Below are 16,254 nucleotides of genomic sequence, written 5' to 3' on the forward strand. Positions count from 1 at the left end.
AAGAAGGTTGATCTGCTGGAGGTTTAGTAGGAAAAGATGGTGAATCAAGTGAATGTTGGACAGAAGTGGGTAAGTCAATGTCAATGACGGGCAAAATATCTAGTAATGGATGTGAGGATTGCGTCTGAGAGTGTTGATAGAATGGGAAAACACTTTCATGGAAGGTGACATCTCGACTTGTAGAAAAAGTGTCTGCATCTATATAAAATAATTTGTATGCTTTTTTATTGTGAGGATAACTAATGAAGATGCATTTTCGGGCGTGCGGATCAAATTTTTGCTTAGGTGAAACAATAGTTGCGTAATAGAGGCAACCAAAAGATTTTAGGTGAGAAAGTGAAGGTGGTTGATTATATAGTAGCTTAAAAGGTGATTTATTTTTTAGTAAAGGTGATGGCAAGCGATTAATGATATATGTGGAGGTTAAAACGCATTCCCCCCAAAATTCTAATGGTAAATTGGATTGAAATAGGAGGGCTCGTGCTGTCTTTAAAACGTGTCTATGTTTGCGTTCTACTAATCAATTTTGTTGAGGAGTGTAGACGCAAGTGCGTTGTCATTCAATACCCTTTTTGAGAAAAAAAATCATGCATTGAAATAAATTCCAGTCCGTTGTCAATGCGGATGGTTTTAATAGATGCCTGAAATTGATTTTATGCAAATGTAATGAATGATTCTAAGAGATGTTGGGTTTCAGATTTGTGATTCATAAGAAATAGCCAAGTACATCTAGTATAGTCATCGACTATAGTGAGAAAAAAACGTTTTCCAAAATGAGTTGGGGTTTTATGAGGACCCCAAATGTCACAATGCAATAAATTAAATGGAGAATGAGATTTTATTGTGCTTAAAGGAAAGGATAGCCTTGTCTGTTTAACTTTGGGACAAACACTACAATTGTTATGAATGGAAATGAGATTTTTATTGATAGGTAGTAATAAAGATGCAAGTTGTAGACGCACCGGAGAAGGCATGCGTATTGTTTACCCGAGCCAATCATCCTCCCCGTGGCCAAGTCCTGCAAAATACAACCATGTGGAAAAAGAACGACACAACAATTTAGTGCACTGGTTATCTTACTAACAAACATGAGATTTAAATTAAAAGAAGGAACACAAATAACATCTTTGAGAGTGATATTGTCATTGAATTTAATCGTGCCGATAGATGAGATGGTCGCAGTTGAGCCTGTGGGCATATTAACATTTGGAATAAATGATGATGAAGTGTGTGTGAAAATTTGTGAATCAGATGCAATGTGATCGGTTGCTCCATTATCCAAAATCCATGGTTTTGTAAAAGCAGAATTAATTGATGAGTTATGAGCAAATAGACCTGCAACGTTTATAAACGCTTCACTTTTACCATTATTGTTGAGCTGAGTAAACAACCTTTGTCAATTGCTGAATTTGCTCGGCAGTGAACCCTTGTACAAGGTTTCTATCGGACTCATTGTTGTCATTTGGTAATGAAGAGGAATTTGCCATGTTTGTTGTTGATGAATGAGAGCTTTTAGGGTTAATTTTGATTCGCTGTTGCTGGCCATTGCGCCCATTGGAGCTCCACGTCCCATTTTTTATGCGACATCTATCTTTTGTGTGTCTTCTTTTATCAAGGTATGTGCAATGAAATTTTAAATTACGACATTCGTCTATGGTATGACCTGGTTTGTACAATGTTCACATGTCTTACCTTTGATTGCTTCCAATTGGCAGATCGACCTTGTACTGATGTCGCGATTGAAAAAATCTCGCCAGGATCCGAATTCATCTATTGTTGTGTCTTTTCTTGCACAATCAGAGGGTATGCTTGTCGGACATTTGGTAGAGGATTCATGATGAGAATATTGGACCTGATTGTTTTGAACGAATCATTCAACCCCATGAGGAATTGCATCCGTTTATCTTCTTCATTCTCGATCTGGTGCTCCTTTGTTTGATTACAAACTATGGGTGAACGATATAGCTCGAGTTCATCCCACAACGCTTTGAGTTTGATGTAGTATGAAGCCACTGACATCGTACCTTGGGACATGGTTGCTATTGTCTTCTAAATTTGAAAAATGGTTGGTGCATTCTTCTGTCCAAACTGGTCACAGAGATTTTCCCAAACTTGACGGGCAATCTTCGCGTGAATTACCCCTGCGGCTATCTCTGCCTCGATGGAGTGACTTAACCATGAAAGAATCATGGAATTACATTGATTCCACAATTCGAATTGGGATGAGTCTTTTTCTTGTGACGACATTTCTATGGTACTGTCAACAAATCTGAGTTTCTTCTTCGCCGTGAGTGCGTGTACCATTGTTGTCTTCCAGGATTGATAATTGGCGCCGTTCAATTTGGTCGACACCAACATGTGTCCTGGTTGGTCTAAATGATGAACATAGTAGGGATTAGTTGGATCCATGGCAACCGACTTGGCAACGTTATTGGTGCCTTCTTTGTCAGACATGATCTCTTATTTAGCACGGATAAAAATGGAGAGGTTGTCAGAGCACCAAGATCGGTGCTCTGATACCATATAAGAAAATGGTAAGAAAAAGAGATATTTCTTATTCTCTTGTGTCGATTTACATCACTCAATGTATAGCAAATATATATACAAGTGTATGGAGACTTTCTCTCTCCAAATTACAACCTAATTAGGTAGGGACTCACTAATCATGAGATTCTATAATTATTAAATTAATTACATATAATTGTGTACAATAGCGCCCAATATCATACAATAATTGCATACAATAATTGTGTATAATTTGATAATTATTATTTCCTTAATATAAATCTCCCATTTAAAGAATAATTATGTATGATTTAGTTGTAGGATATGAACTGTATTTTTAGTTAATAAATGTTTGAAAATGATGATAACATTTGAAGTTTGATTTATAGGTTTTTTACTCTCGTTCTAAAAGTACTTGAAGTTTGATAGGCTAAGAAACCTAGAAATGATTATAGTTGAATAATAAAATTTTGGATTTCATTTTATTCTTGATATTTTGTTTATATTTGTATATTTGGGTTAGTTATGACCAATTTTGGTTAATGGTGGGAACTTGAAAATTACGTTTCAAGTGTTAGTAACGTGATTTTGACTAGAAAATAATTAAATAGAATTTTATTTTTAAATACTTTTTGCATTAAACATTTATTTTTATAGTATTTTAGATATTTTGTGAAATGACTTATTGACTTGAAAAATATATTTTAGGTAGTTGAAGTTTAACATTTGAAATTTGTAGTGATCTTGACTAGAAAATAGTTAATTGAAAGTTTATAATAATTTTAAATATATTAAACCTTTCTTTTTATATTTTTTTTATTATTTTGTGACGTCACTTACTGAGATTGTTATTTTTTAGGATTTTGGCATACTCTAAATTTGAAATTGGAAAAGGCAGACCAGGGAGATTTGTGATCCGATTGGCTCAAGTCACTTAGGATGGATTGACAAAGAGAGGATGCAGGTTGCCATAGATTCACGTTCGTGTAAGTTGTCAAGGCCAAATGTTGCTAAGTTTAGCAACTACTTGGGATGAATAGCTTGACAACATGTATCTATTGTCATTCCATAATGAGTTGAGGTTGAAGAGATAGAGAAAAATATCATGTGATAGAATATTAAGGTATTACACCATTTTATGTTAACACCTTAAAAGTGAATTTCGTAATCATTTGACATTCTCAATTGATTAACATTTTATATTTTGTTTACATCAAAATTTTGACATTCCAAACACCGAGGTGGTTAGAAAGAAAGTCTTATCAATCATTGCCACCATGTGCAAGAACTTTAATACTTTCTTGATACAAGAGTATGTGTTCGAAAAGCATAAAGATAACAGTTAATGTGTCAAGTACTAGATAATTGAGGAGGAATGAATGCAGTTTCGTGCCATTCGATTGTATGCGTCTTTTGTAGGTTAGTTTTTTTTACAATTTTTATACTCACAAATATCTACCTACAATTTGTGGCTATATCCTATTTTATTTGCATTGAAGGAAAACATAATAACTGCCTAGGAGCGGCAGGAGCTAAATGATAACCCTCATCTACTGTAAGGAGGGGAGGGTATGCATTGCTACATCAATGCCTCATAAAGGTTGAAGTAGAGACAACATGGCTAGAGTTAGTTGACCTTGTATCTCCACCTCTACACTATGAGATGTGGATGGTTGCTCGCACGAAATCAGACATGCAAATGATTTCACAGTCCAATCAGATCATTACTAAATCTTTTAAAGTATAATCACACTTACTATCATTGTCATTTCCCCTTGTTCCTAAGTGAAGTAGTATTGCTTAGGCTTAATTATTGTTTATATGTTGCAGGATTCATTAGTTGAGCAGGAAACACAAGGCTCATTTGTTTCTTATGTTGAAGAGGATATTTTGACGACAAACATAGGAAGACCAGATCACATAAGATGTGTGCATGGTACTGGTGGTTCATGGGAACTCTGAGATTAGTTTGATCCACCACCACAAAGAATTTTCGAATCTTGCAGGCAGGATGCCTTGCAGAGGATGGAGATTCACTTTGAAAAGAAACTAAATAAAAATCGGCAATCCTTGCAGCAAGAGTTCAATGATAAGTTATAGTCCTTTTGTTCTCAACCACAAACTTAGGGATCACCTACAGTTCCCGAGGTTGTTCCAGTGAGCAAGAAAGGGATTTGTGTTGTAGATCCTTCAGGGGATCATACTCATATTGATGTACCAAACTAGTGTGAGTTATATATTGAAGATAATTCCCACATATAATCATATTTGAATGACGAATAAAGGGAGGGTTAGCCTTATGTGATGTCTCTCTACAGACACAAGTGATGGTTAATGAAGCTCGAGATGTTACTGCTCGAGTGCCTCTGCACAACATAGAGGTTCAATTGGTGGGAGAGGCTTTAGGTAGATTTTTGGCTCGGCCTACATATCTGGTGAGGCTAGTCTCAAAACGACCACATCTATTAAATTGTCTTATTTTATTTTTACTTATGTATAATGTTTATCAATGTTGGATAGAGGTAACATATCTAAGTATAAGATTATTTCTATTTTACCTTTAAGATTACGATATAATCAAGTGGGTAAAATATTTCAGGTTTATAATAATAAAAATATTTTGTCTCACGATAGCATCCAAAAACACTAAAAGACCATAAAAAACATAGTATAATTTTATTTTATTGTTAAAAATGTTTTTAGGTTACGTATAACTTTTTTTAGTTAAACTTGTTATACAAATCTCATTCAAACATACTACAACTATATTTTGTATAATTTTTTTAAGTTCAACTTCATATTCAAATGTCACTCAAACATTCAACAATTATATGTATTTTGCATAGCTCTAATGCATGCAAGAAAAATATTTGTTTGTCCCTCTTCAGTACAATTTCTCCTCTACATATGGAGTTGGGTTCGACAAATTTTTCTTACTTTTCATTTCTCTAATAAAGTTGATCTTTTTTCTTTTATTATGATTGATGATAGTCCTTTGGTTAAATTGAAGTGATAATTTTTTTTCTATTTGGAGGATATGATGTATGAGGAATTATGCTAGATTTCATGATAAGATTGATGTTTCTAGGGCTATTTTTGTAATTAAAGATTTAACTTGTCTAGTGGAAAATTCTTCTAAAGCTTCAATGAATAATGATATAATTTGGTATTAATATTTGTACTGGTAAAGTTCTTCGTCCTCTTTCTGTTAGGTGGGAGTTCCCTTCACCAGGTTGGGTTAAAATTAACATTGATGAGGCTGTTAAGGGATATCCTGGTCTTGCTACTTGTGGAGGTATTTTTCGTGGAAGTATGGGGAAGTTTATTGATGCTTTCTTTGTGTTTCTTGAAGTTCAGACTGCTATGGTTAATGAGTTTTATGGAGTTATACATGCTATGGAGGAAACTTAAAAAATGGGGCTTACTAATGTATGGCTTGAATGTGATTCTGCCTTGGTTTGTGTTGCATTTACTGTTAGGGCTAATGTTCGTTGATGCTTCGTAATCGATGAAATACTTGTCTTAATTATTGTGGAAAATCAGGTTTAGGGTTACTAATATTTTTTGTGAAGGGAATGCGTGTGATGATAAATTGGATAATTTATGATTTATTCATAAATAATCATTTCATTAGTATAATAGACTTCCATCTAGTTTGTTCTTAGAATTCTTTATAAATAGGTATAGTCTATCTATGTATCGTTTTTGTTAACATATGAGTTTTGAGTCTCCCCTTATTTTCTTGTATTTTTTTTAATAATAATTTTTCATATGCTAATTATTATTACTTGAGGTGTAAACATAACTGAGATGTCGAGTTTTATTAAGTATTATAAAATCTCAATTCAAGCGGTAGTTACGTAACATAAAATTCCTCATTAATTTCGAACTGCACTTAAAACTCTTAGACTGAAAAGATTTTTCATGAAGATTCTATTTTGTGTAAAATCTTTAAAAAATCATTTCTGAGTTTCTTTTAATGTAGTAAGAAATGGAGTCAACTTGTGTGATTTCGATTTGCATCTTGGATCATGTCTTTTTTCAATTACAATTGTAATTAGATTTTTCAATTAGGATCCTACTGTCTTTTTTCTCATTGATAAAAAAGTACCGTGTCTATGTATGAACTTATTATTACCTCACTATTTATTAAGATTTTTTTATTTATTTTATAGAATAAAGGTTTTAAATTATTTTAAAATTTTACTCAACATTGTATTTAAAAATATATATTATTGATTCAATCCATGTTCATTTTTTTTTAAATATTGAATCATATATAAATCAATATTCTCACTAACTTATTGATGTAAATATAATGAATAGTTTTTACATATTAAAGATAGTTTTAGAGTTAGCTTATAAGATGCGATACCTTAAAACATTTTTTAAAAGAAAAAGAAACACAATCTTTTCGAAAGAAGCCGTAGGTTTCTTGTAAGTTGAGGAAGGCACATATATTTATATTAATTCACTAATTTTATTCTATTTTATTTTATTTTATTTGCAAAGAAAAGCTGTATTTAATTCTTGTCCCCTTCTTTGCTGCTTTTAAAGCATTTTAAGGATAAACTTATGTGTCTTTAAAAGCCTCAATTAGACACTTTGCTAAAAATTCTTATTTCAGTTTTTTACCTTTTCTTTTTCTCTCTTTCTTTCAAGGAAAATAAAAAAAGAAGATTCTTTATTTTTATGATAATTTGTAAAAGGATTAATACAGATTTAAAGGGTATGCTTTATTTTACGAATCCAACACCAACACCTACGAATATACAGGCAAAATACTCGAACTTTGAAATATTAACTTCTTTTAGGTATTTAAAGACTACTTTATATGGAGGCAACACTTTTTTTGGAGCAATTGTACAAAACACATAAATTGTGTTTAATAAGTCATTTCAAGTTAATTATAAGTTATTTCACTAGTTAAATTATAAGTTTGTTTGATTGAAATATGTTGTTTCATAAACAAGTTAATTAACTTTTTTAAGCTACCATGCATTTAAATTTATAATTTAATGTTTATACTTTTTCCCCAATTGTACCTCAACACTTAATAAAAAAATTCATTTAATGTTATACTATGTATTTTATTAGTATATACTATTGACAATTTTTTTTAATGAAATGTTTATCTTTAATTTAAAATTGTATACAATATACATCTACATAACACAACATTCCAACAATGCAAAATTAAGTAAGGATAATCAAAGACTACAACTACTGTGAAGATATATTTTTGTCTATAATAATATATAAAGCATATATAAAATTTTGTTTTGTAGTTATTTTTTTTATTTGTTTTTTTTAATTTTTTTTATTATTTTGAAATATTTTAATTTAATCTCAATTTTATCTAAAATAATTACGGTAATGTTTTTTATTAAATTAAAATTAACAATGTTTATACAATAATTTAATTGTTTCATTAAGTTAGGTTGTTTGGAATTTTTCTAAGAGGAGAAACTAGAGTTATTTAACACCAATAATAAATCAATGTATTTACGTATGCATGAATAATAAAACTCACTTTTAGTTTCTTTTTCTCTCTTTTTGACACGGTATCCACAAGTCTATAGGTCTTACCATGATTTCTAATATTTTCTTCCACCATGCACTTTGAAAATTACACACCCCAAAGAACGATCGTTCCATACACATTTATCTTCTTGACATCAAGAAGACACCTTAGTTGTTATTGGTGCACCAATTTCCATTAATGATCATGTTAAAGCGATCTTGAATGATTATGACAACTTTGTTACCTTTGTTCTGTCATAGGTGGATCCCTACACTGTTGAAGAAATCAAAGATTTGCTTTTATATCAAGAAGAGCATTTTGATAAATACAAAATTGCAGATCCAGCTATTCTCCAAGCCAATTTTATATCCATCTATCAATGAATTTTTCCTCTGTATGCACCTTCTTTGTTTGCAAATGATAGTATGTCCTCTTTACCATAGGTCCAAAATAAACATCCTATAGTTACACGAGGCAGGACATGTACTTTTAAACCTAAAACCTACCATGTTTTTGTTTCTCTTGGTCATACTAAACCTAACACTTTAAAAGAAGCTTTAGCTTATCCATCTCGCTCTAATGCCATGAAACTTCAATATGATGCTCTCATTCACAACAATACAGTGAGTTTTATTGATCTTCCTAATAGTTCGTTGGTTTGAAATTGTTACACAAAAATAAATACAATGTAGATGGAATTTTCATCGTCACAAAGCACATTTAGTTGTGAAAGGCTTCCTCAAACACCTGCTTTTAATTATACTAAAACATTCAATTTGTTGTGAAGCCTCCAACTATTCATAATTTTCTTGCTCGTGATATAGTTTTACAGGTGGTCCATTTATCAAATTGATATCAATAATGCTTTTTTTTACACAATGATCTATAAACAACAGTATACATGCATCAACCTCCAAATTTCTCTTCCTTAAATCCAAAACATGTTTGAAAGCTTAATAAAGCTATTTATGGACTTAAACATGCCCCGCAATAATGGTTTAACAAACTAAGTCAAACCCTAATCACTATGGGATTTTCTTCAACAAAAGTGATCATCATTGTTCACCAAGTTTGGTATGGTATCAACTATTTTTATTCTGACATGTGTTGATGATATTATACTAATTGGTAGTTCTTCACATGATATATTACTTGATAAACAATTTTCCTCAAAGGATCTTGTTTCTTTACATTATTTTTCTTGGTATAGAATTTGTTTGGAACAGGGGTAACAACCTTCTTCTATCTCAAACCAAGAACATCAAGCAACTTCTTCAACGAGCCAACATGCATGATGCAAAGTCTCAACTGACTCCTATGATCTCTTAATCGCACCTCATTGATAACTATCATGATTCAGTAAAATTTCATGCAAAAAGATAAACACATATAGAATTTAATTTTTAATAGATTTATAATTCAACCTCTAATTTATGAATTTGAACCTTTTTACATATTTTTGGATTATGAGATGAATAAAAACGATTTATTCCAAGTTTGTGTCGATTTCAGGAACCTATGGAAAGATGGAGATAAAATGGCTAAAGAAGAATGGACAAGAAAAAGAAAAGATGAAAAGATAAAGTTGAAACATAAAAACATACCCAAGCAAGATCACTATAGAGAAACTCACCCAAGACTCGCTTAAGCGAGTTCACTTTAGTGAAGTTTGGCTTTATCTTGTGAAACTCGCTTAAGCAAGCAATATTTTGCTTGAACGAGATGTCACTTAACCTACATCAAATTAGGTTAAATAGAAGGCGTGAGGAAAAACCCTAGGGACCAAATGGAGGATAATCAAAGATAGAAAATCCTAGAGGAGGTAGTCGTCAAGGAGAAAAACCCTGAATCTTCTTTTCTTGTTTTCCATGTTTGTAATGGCCAATATGAGTGGTTAAGTCTTCCCTTTGGGATTGAGAATAATTTGTTCAATTTTATGTATTGAGGTGACATTTATTTATAATATTTTGTTCATGATTGAGATTTGTATTATCATTTTATTCTTAAAGTTTGAATCTTTATTAATAATTTTGATCTTTAGATTTAACTAGAAAGTACTTATTGTTGGGTATGAAACTAGGACCAATTGGGTTGGGCTACTAGACACCATGTTTAGTGAGTGGGCTTAATCATTGTGTCCCTTTTATAATATCTATTTAAAGAGATCATTGTACTTATAATTGGTGTGCAACAAGATAGAAATGAAAACCTAATAGTTGCCCGTGTGGATGTAGGTTGCAGTTGACGACCGAACCACGTTAAATCTTGTGTTGTTTATTTTTTGCAGTTGATTTGTGATTATGTGTGTTGCTTCTGCGTGCGTTTTTCCCATCAAGTGGTATCAAGAGTTTTGGTTTGTTTACACACTAGAGATCCGATCAGCAGAAATTAATCAACGAGACGTGAAAATTGCGGCGGAAACAACGTCCTAAAGCTAGGGTTTTGCAGGGGTTGCAGTAGTGTCCCAAAGCTAGGGTTTCGCAGAGGCAACAACAGTGTCCCAAAGCTAGGGTTTCGCAGGGGCGACAATAGCGTCCCAAAGTTAGGGTTTTGCAAAGGCGGCAACAACATCCCAAAGCTAGGGTTTCACAGGGGTTGCAACAGCGTCCCAAAGTTAGGATTTTACGGTGGCCCAAGATTCGCAACAATCCAGACCTATGACTTGCGGTAGGTGCGCGTAGTAGGCGGTGCGATGTGCATTGGTGTGGGTCACGATATAAATGGTGGCGGCTCACGACGTTGTGTAGGTGGCTTGCTCGTAGTAGGGTCATGTCCAGGCAGTGCGATGACAGATCGCGTTTCACGGCGAACAGGTGCAGGTGCTTGCGATGGCAGTGACGGAAGACACAGGGTGGCACGTGCTTTTTTCTGCTAATGCAGCAGTGACAGTGCGGTGCTAGGTGCGGGGTGTGGCTGTTTTTCGTTACAGCACGAAGTTAAGACAATTTAGTTATTGAGCACATTAATAAAATGAATTCGATCTTAGCCAGACTTATGTCAGTGGGCATTAAGTTCGATGATGAAGTTCAAGCTTTACTACTGCTATTGTCTTTGCCTGACAGTTGGTCTGGAAATGTTACAGCAGTTACCAATTCAGCGGGATCCGATGGATTCACTTTTGAGAAAATTCATGATCTCATTCTTGGCAAGGATGTCCGAAGAAGGAGTTTTGGGGAATTATCTAGTGAATCGCTATATGTCATCAGAGGTAAGAAAAATATCAGAGATAGTGGGAGCAAGAACAAAAGAAGGAGTCAGTTAAAGACTCGGGATTGCTCAAGTGTAACATGTTGGAACTATAAGGAGGTGGGGCATTTCAGGAATCAATGTCCAAATGATAAATAAATCAACATTGCAGAAAACTTCGCGGACGAGGAATTTTAGTCTGTTGCGCGGATAGTAGTGTGGATTCCTGGTCATGGATTCTAAAGCATTGCAGAATGTAGTTATTGGAGACTTTGGAAAGGTAAGACTAGCGAACAACATAACTCTTGATGTTACGGGCATGGGTGACATAGTGTTGAAGACACCAGTTGGTTTCTGGACTTTGAAGGATGTCAGAGTTGTTCCAAGCTTGACGAAAAGTTTGATTTCTATTAGGCAGTTGGACGAACAAAGACATAAAGTGAAGTTCGGAAATCAGCAGTGGAAGGTCGTCAAGGGAAATCTTGTCGTGGCCCACGGAAGAAAGAGAGGTTTGTTGTTGGTTGAATTACTGTCTAAGGGAGTGACCATCCCAGTTTAGAAGATAAACAAAGTCCGGTTCACAGAATCTCGTGGGCAGAAGAGGGTTGTCTTTACAAGAGAGAAACCCGGAGCCACAGGTTAGATTCAGGATGAACGAGCATGAAAAGGTTCAGGTAGACCAATGAGAGGTACTTATGGCAGTGGGAGCACGGGTCGTGCTTCAGCTGAGGTTCCTAGACGATAGTGGGTTAGGAGAACCAATATTCCAGCGGTTGAAACTTCTCCAAAAAATTTCTTGTTGAATATGGAGAGTGTTTGTTCTCAGGTTGTTCCAGGATCCGACAGTTCTTGCAAGTGGGAGTCGGTAGGAACAGAGAACGGGTCAGTGACTGACGTGTTGAAACTCAGGGGAGTTTTAGCGAAGTCTTCAAAATGATTAAGAAGGCCGGTGGCAACTAGAGGTGGAACATTGAGTTTCGTCAACAGATTATAGAAGTACATGTACACAGTTGAAGCGCAGGTGAACATTGTTCCGTGACTTCAAGTGGGAGATTGTTGGGTATGAAGTCAAGATCAATTAGGTTGGGCTGACTAGACATCATGTTTAGTGAGTGGGCTTAATCATTGCACACAGTTGAAGCACAAGTGAACATTGTTCCATGGCTTCAAGTGGGAGATTGTTGGGTATGAAGTCAGGACCAATTGGGTTGGGCTGACTAGACACCATGTTTAGTGAGTGAGCTTAATCATTGTGTCCCTTTTATAATCTCTATTTAAAGAGAACATTGTACTTGTAATTGGTGTGAAACATGATAGAAATGAAAACCTAATAGTTGTCATGTGGATGTAGGTTGCAGTTGGCGACCGATCCACGTTAAATCATGTGTTGTTTATTTTTTGCAGTTGATTCGTGATTATGTGTGTTGCTTCCGCGTGCGTTTTTTCCATCACTTATAAGTATCTGACCTAAATGATAATGTTTAACATATTAGAATGCTAGAAATAAATTTGAAATGTTAATTGTTTCATAACATTTATTCGTAATCATAAGAAAGTTTTTATAAATATGCGAGGAATGGATATTTAGGAGATAATCTTAATATTTTTGTATGCGAGGAATCAATATGAATGATTTTTTATATGTGCATCAAGGTCAATCAAGATGGAATGTTATATGTTCTTATTCATTAAAAATACAGACGAGAGAGAAAGATTAAAACCCAATCCCAATTTTCTTAATTGAATCATCTAAATCATTTACTTTGTTTTTATTTAAATTTCTTCATAAATTCATGATACCAACAACCTTTCAAACAAACTTTGACACATTTTTCATATTTAATGAATATTATACTTGAGATTTTAGAATTATTTCTTCTGGGTTCAAAATTCGTCCTCATGGACAATTTATTACTTTTGACTCGATACACTTGTCGAATTAAAAAAATCATCACTCACTTAAAATAGCTCCACTACGTTTCATGATCCTACACTTTATAGGTCAATAGTTGGTGCTCTATATATAGAATGTAACATTCATGTAACATTCATTCATCATGAGCTTGTTTATTTTTATAAATAAAATTAGCCACTACATGCATAAACCACAAGAGCATCATTGGAAACCTCTCAAACACATTCTTTGTTATCTCATTGACATTGCTCACCATGGTCTTTTTCTTGAAAGTTTAAAAAGCTTGTCTGTTATTGGATTTTGTGATGTCAACTGGGAATCTAATACTGATGATCGTAAATTGACAATTATATTTTGTGTTCATGTTGGACCTAATGTTTGTCTCTTGAGGATCACTAAACAATGTGTTGTATCTCGAAGTAATACCGAAGTTGAATACAAATGCATTGTTGTAACGCTCACTAAAATTTTATTGTTAGTATCTCTTCTTTGTGAGCTTTGTATTCCATCAAATGTTCCAATTGTTTATTCAGATAACCTTGACGCGATTCTCCTTGTTGCATTACACTCTCGCTCCAAACATTTTGAACTCAATTTGCATTTTATTCATGATTGAGTACAACAAAATATTGTTTACTTGGTGCATTTTTCAGTTCATTTTCAAGTAGCAGACATCCTATCAGCCTTTATATGAATCCTCTTTTTATAAGTTTATAGATAAACTTATGGTAATCATCAGACCCACCATAAATTTATAGAGGGATGACAAGCAAACCATCTTAACAAATATATAACAACTTTTCTATTATATATATTTTAGCTTTTTCCATATATATATATATAAATAATACATTATGTATATGTGAATAGTAAATCAGTTTAATTTTTTCTTCTCTTCTTAATCCAATAATTGATATCAAAATTAAAGTCATAACAAAATTCAAAATTTGAAGTTATTGTGTGATATTATAATTATAATTATATACATACTTTTTTTTTTAAACTTTTCAAAAAATAACTATATATTTATTGAAACTTTTCAAAATAGTAGGACAAATAAATAAAAAACTTAATAAACAAACGAACAAAAAGACTATTAAATTATTGCTTTTTGTGGGTTCCATCACTTCTTATCTCCTTCCAACTTTTACTCCAAGAACTATTGAAGTATTGTAATATTCACACTTTAGTTTATTTTTTATTCTATTGTAGGTAACAATAGATCTTTTATTCTATTGTTGACTCATTGTTGGTCTATCAAGAATGAGGTGAGACGGATTGGTATGTCATGGTTATTCAGGTTGAGAGTTTTTATATGCTAACTTATTTTTATTTAATATATATATTAATGTACTTAATCATATAAATATTTTTAAATTTAATTAGTAAATTAAGGTTCTTAATTGGATAAATAAAAAAATATTATATTTATGTTATAAAAGTTACTCTATTATAACTAATCATTAAAACTTAATTTATAAATATTAATTATTTAAATTATAATATTATCATATATTTTTGTTTTCGAATAATAATTTTTTTTTTTAATTTTAAGTTTTCGAATCAGTTCCATTGATAGGTAAAACAGAGGAGGTCAAAATAAATCAACGGATTGAGAAATTGTAAAATCATGTTTAATATGCTCGAGTGAAATTTGAATAAATTGATGATATATAATATGATTTTGAAGCTTTTGACATAAAAAAAGAAAAAATACTTTGCAGAATGCTTACGCAATGAATTAATTCTTTCATAAACCTTTTCAGGACCTTTAACTTTTCTTTCCCCATCAACATCTTTATTTAAACACTATTTTGTTGATTCACGAGAAATTATACTATTTTGTCAGATTAACCGACGAAAAAATAACTATTCATATAAAGTCAAATACAATTTTATATTTTTTAAACTCAAACTACACTATTAACCAAGTTTTAGATCATTCTATAAAAGCATAATAACTAGAATTTTGATTTGTATTAGTTGAAAGGTATTTTAAAAGTTGTTATTATAATATTTAGTGTCTTACACTTAAATTTTACATCCTCGTTGATTTTTCTTCTCCAACATATTATGAAAAAAAAATAGTTAACCAATTAATAAAAAAATCTCATTGCTATAGACTCAGGTAAATGACAGGCTAAACAAAAACAATTTAGAAACAAGGTTAAGTAAAAATGATATCTTACACCATCATGCGATGGTGAATAAAAATTTAAACTTTTAATATAAAATAAAAAAATTATACTTTCAGAACTCATGGAGTTGTTACAACTTCTGAAATGATAGTTTAAAAAAAATATTTAATAAAAAGTAAATTTATAATTAAATAATGTGAAAAGTAATTAAAATAATAGTATTAAAATTGTAAGGTAAGTGTAGAAAAAAAGTGATTTGTTAATGTATTATGGTTAAAAAAATATTTAAGAGTTATGATAGATTGATAACACACTAGTAAATTTCTCTATGTTACAACTGCTAAAAATAGAAGGAAAGATAAAGACAATTTTTCCTTTCCCAGTGATTTGTTAATGTATTATGGTCTAATAGAGTGATAACACACTAGTAAATTTCTCCATGTTACAACTGCTAAAAATAGAAGAAAAGCCATCTTTATTTCTTTTTCCGCACCTCTATATTTTTTTAAATTCCAACCATACTCTTCTAAGTATTGTTGAGAGTGTGACATTTTTTTTTCATTTTCAAATGATAATGGTTGCTTGTGATAACTGGTGATGAATGTTGATAGTTAAGGTTGATTTTGTGGTGTTTTTACTGATGGTGATTCTATTTTTTTTCACTCATTTTTTATTTTTATTTTTTTGGAAGTCACAAAATCCACAAAACCCAAAAAACCAGCAAGGTAAAAAAATGGAGAATAAAACTTGAAAAAAAAAATCATAACATTGAAAAATGTCAAATTTTATCATCAATCTTCTTATACACGCTCAAATGATGTAACTGTTATCTCAAACACCGCAATAAAAAAAAATAGTGAAAGTGTTGCAGTTGAAAAAGAAAGAAACGAAGATGTGAGGTGGAGCGAGGTTATGTAAAAAAGTTAAATTATATTAATTTTAAGTTATTTAAACATTTTAAAAGTATTAATATATGGTCATGGAGA

General features: G+C 32.1%; 1 protein-coding gene and 1 pseudogene across 1 annotated transcript; one reads left to right on the forward strand and one right to left on the reverse strand.

Annotated features, from left to right (window-relative positions):
* Positions 1 to 2,049: 2,049 nt before the first annotated feature.
* LOC137829257 (uncharacterized) lies at positions 2,050 to 2,454 on the reverse strand. The gene has a single exon (XM_068636057.2). The coding sequence runs from the start codon at positions 2,452 to 2,454 to the stop codon at positions 2,050 to 2,052; it is 405 nt and encodes a 134-aa protein (XP_068492158.2).
* A 1,430-nt stretch (positions 2,455 to 3,884) lies between these two features.
* LOC150025916 (uncharacterized) lies at positions 3,885 to 8,412 on the forward strand (annotated as a pseudogene).
* The last annotated feature ends 7,842 nt before the right edge of the window (positions 8,413 to 16,254 follow it).

Source organism: Phaseolus vulgaris, chromosome 7 (genome assembly GCF_051622355.1).
Source record: "Phaseolus vulgaris cultivar YP4 chromosome 7, ASM5162235v1, whole genome shotgun sequence".
Taxonomy (NCBI): Eukaryota; Viridiplantae; Streptophyta; class Magnoliopsida; order Fabales; family Fabaceae; genus Phaseolus; species Phaseolus vulgaris.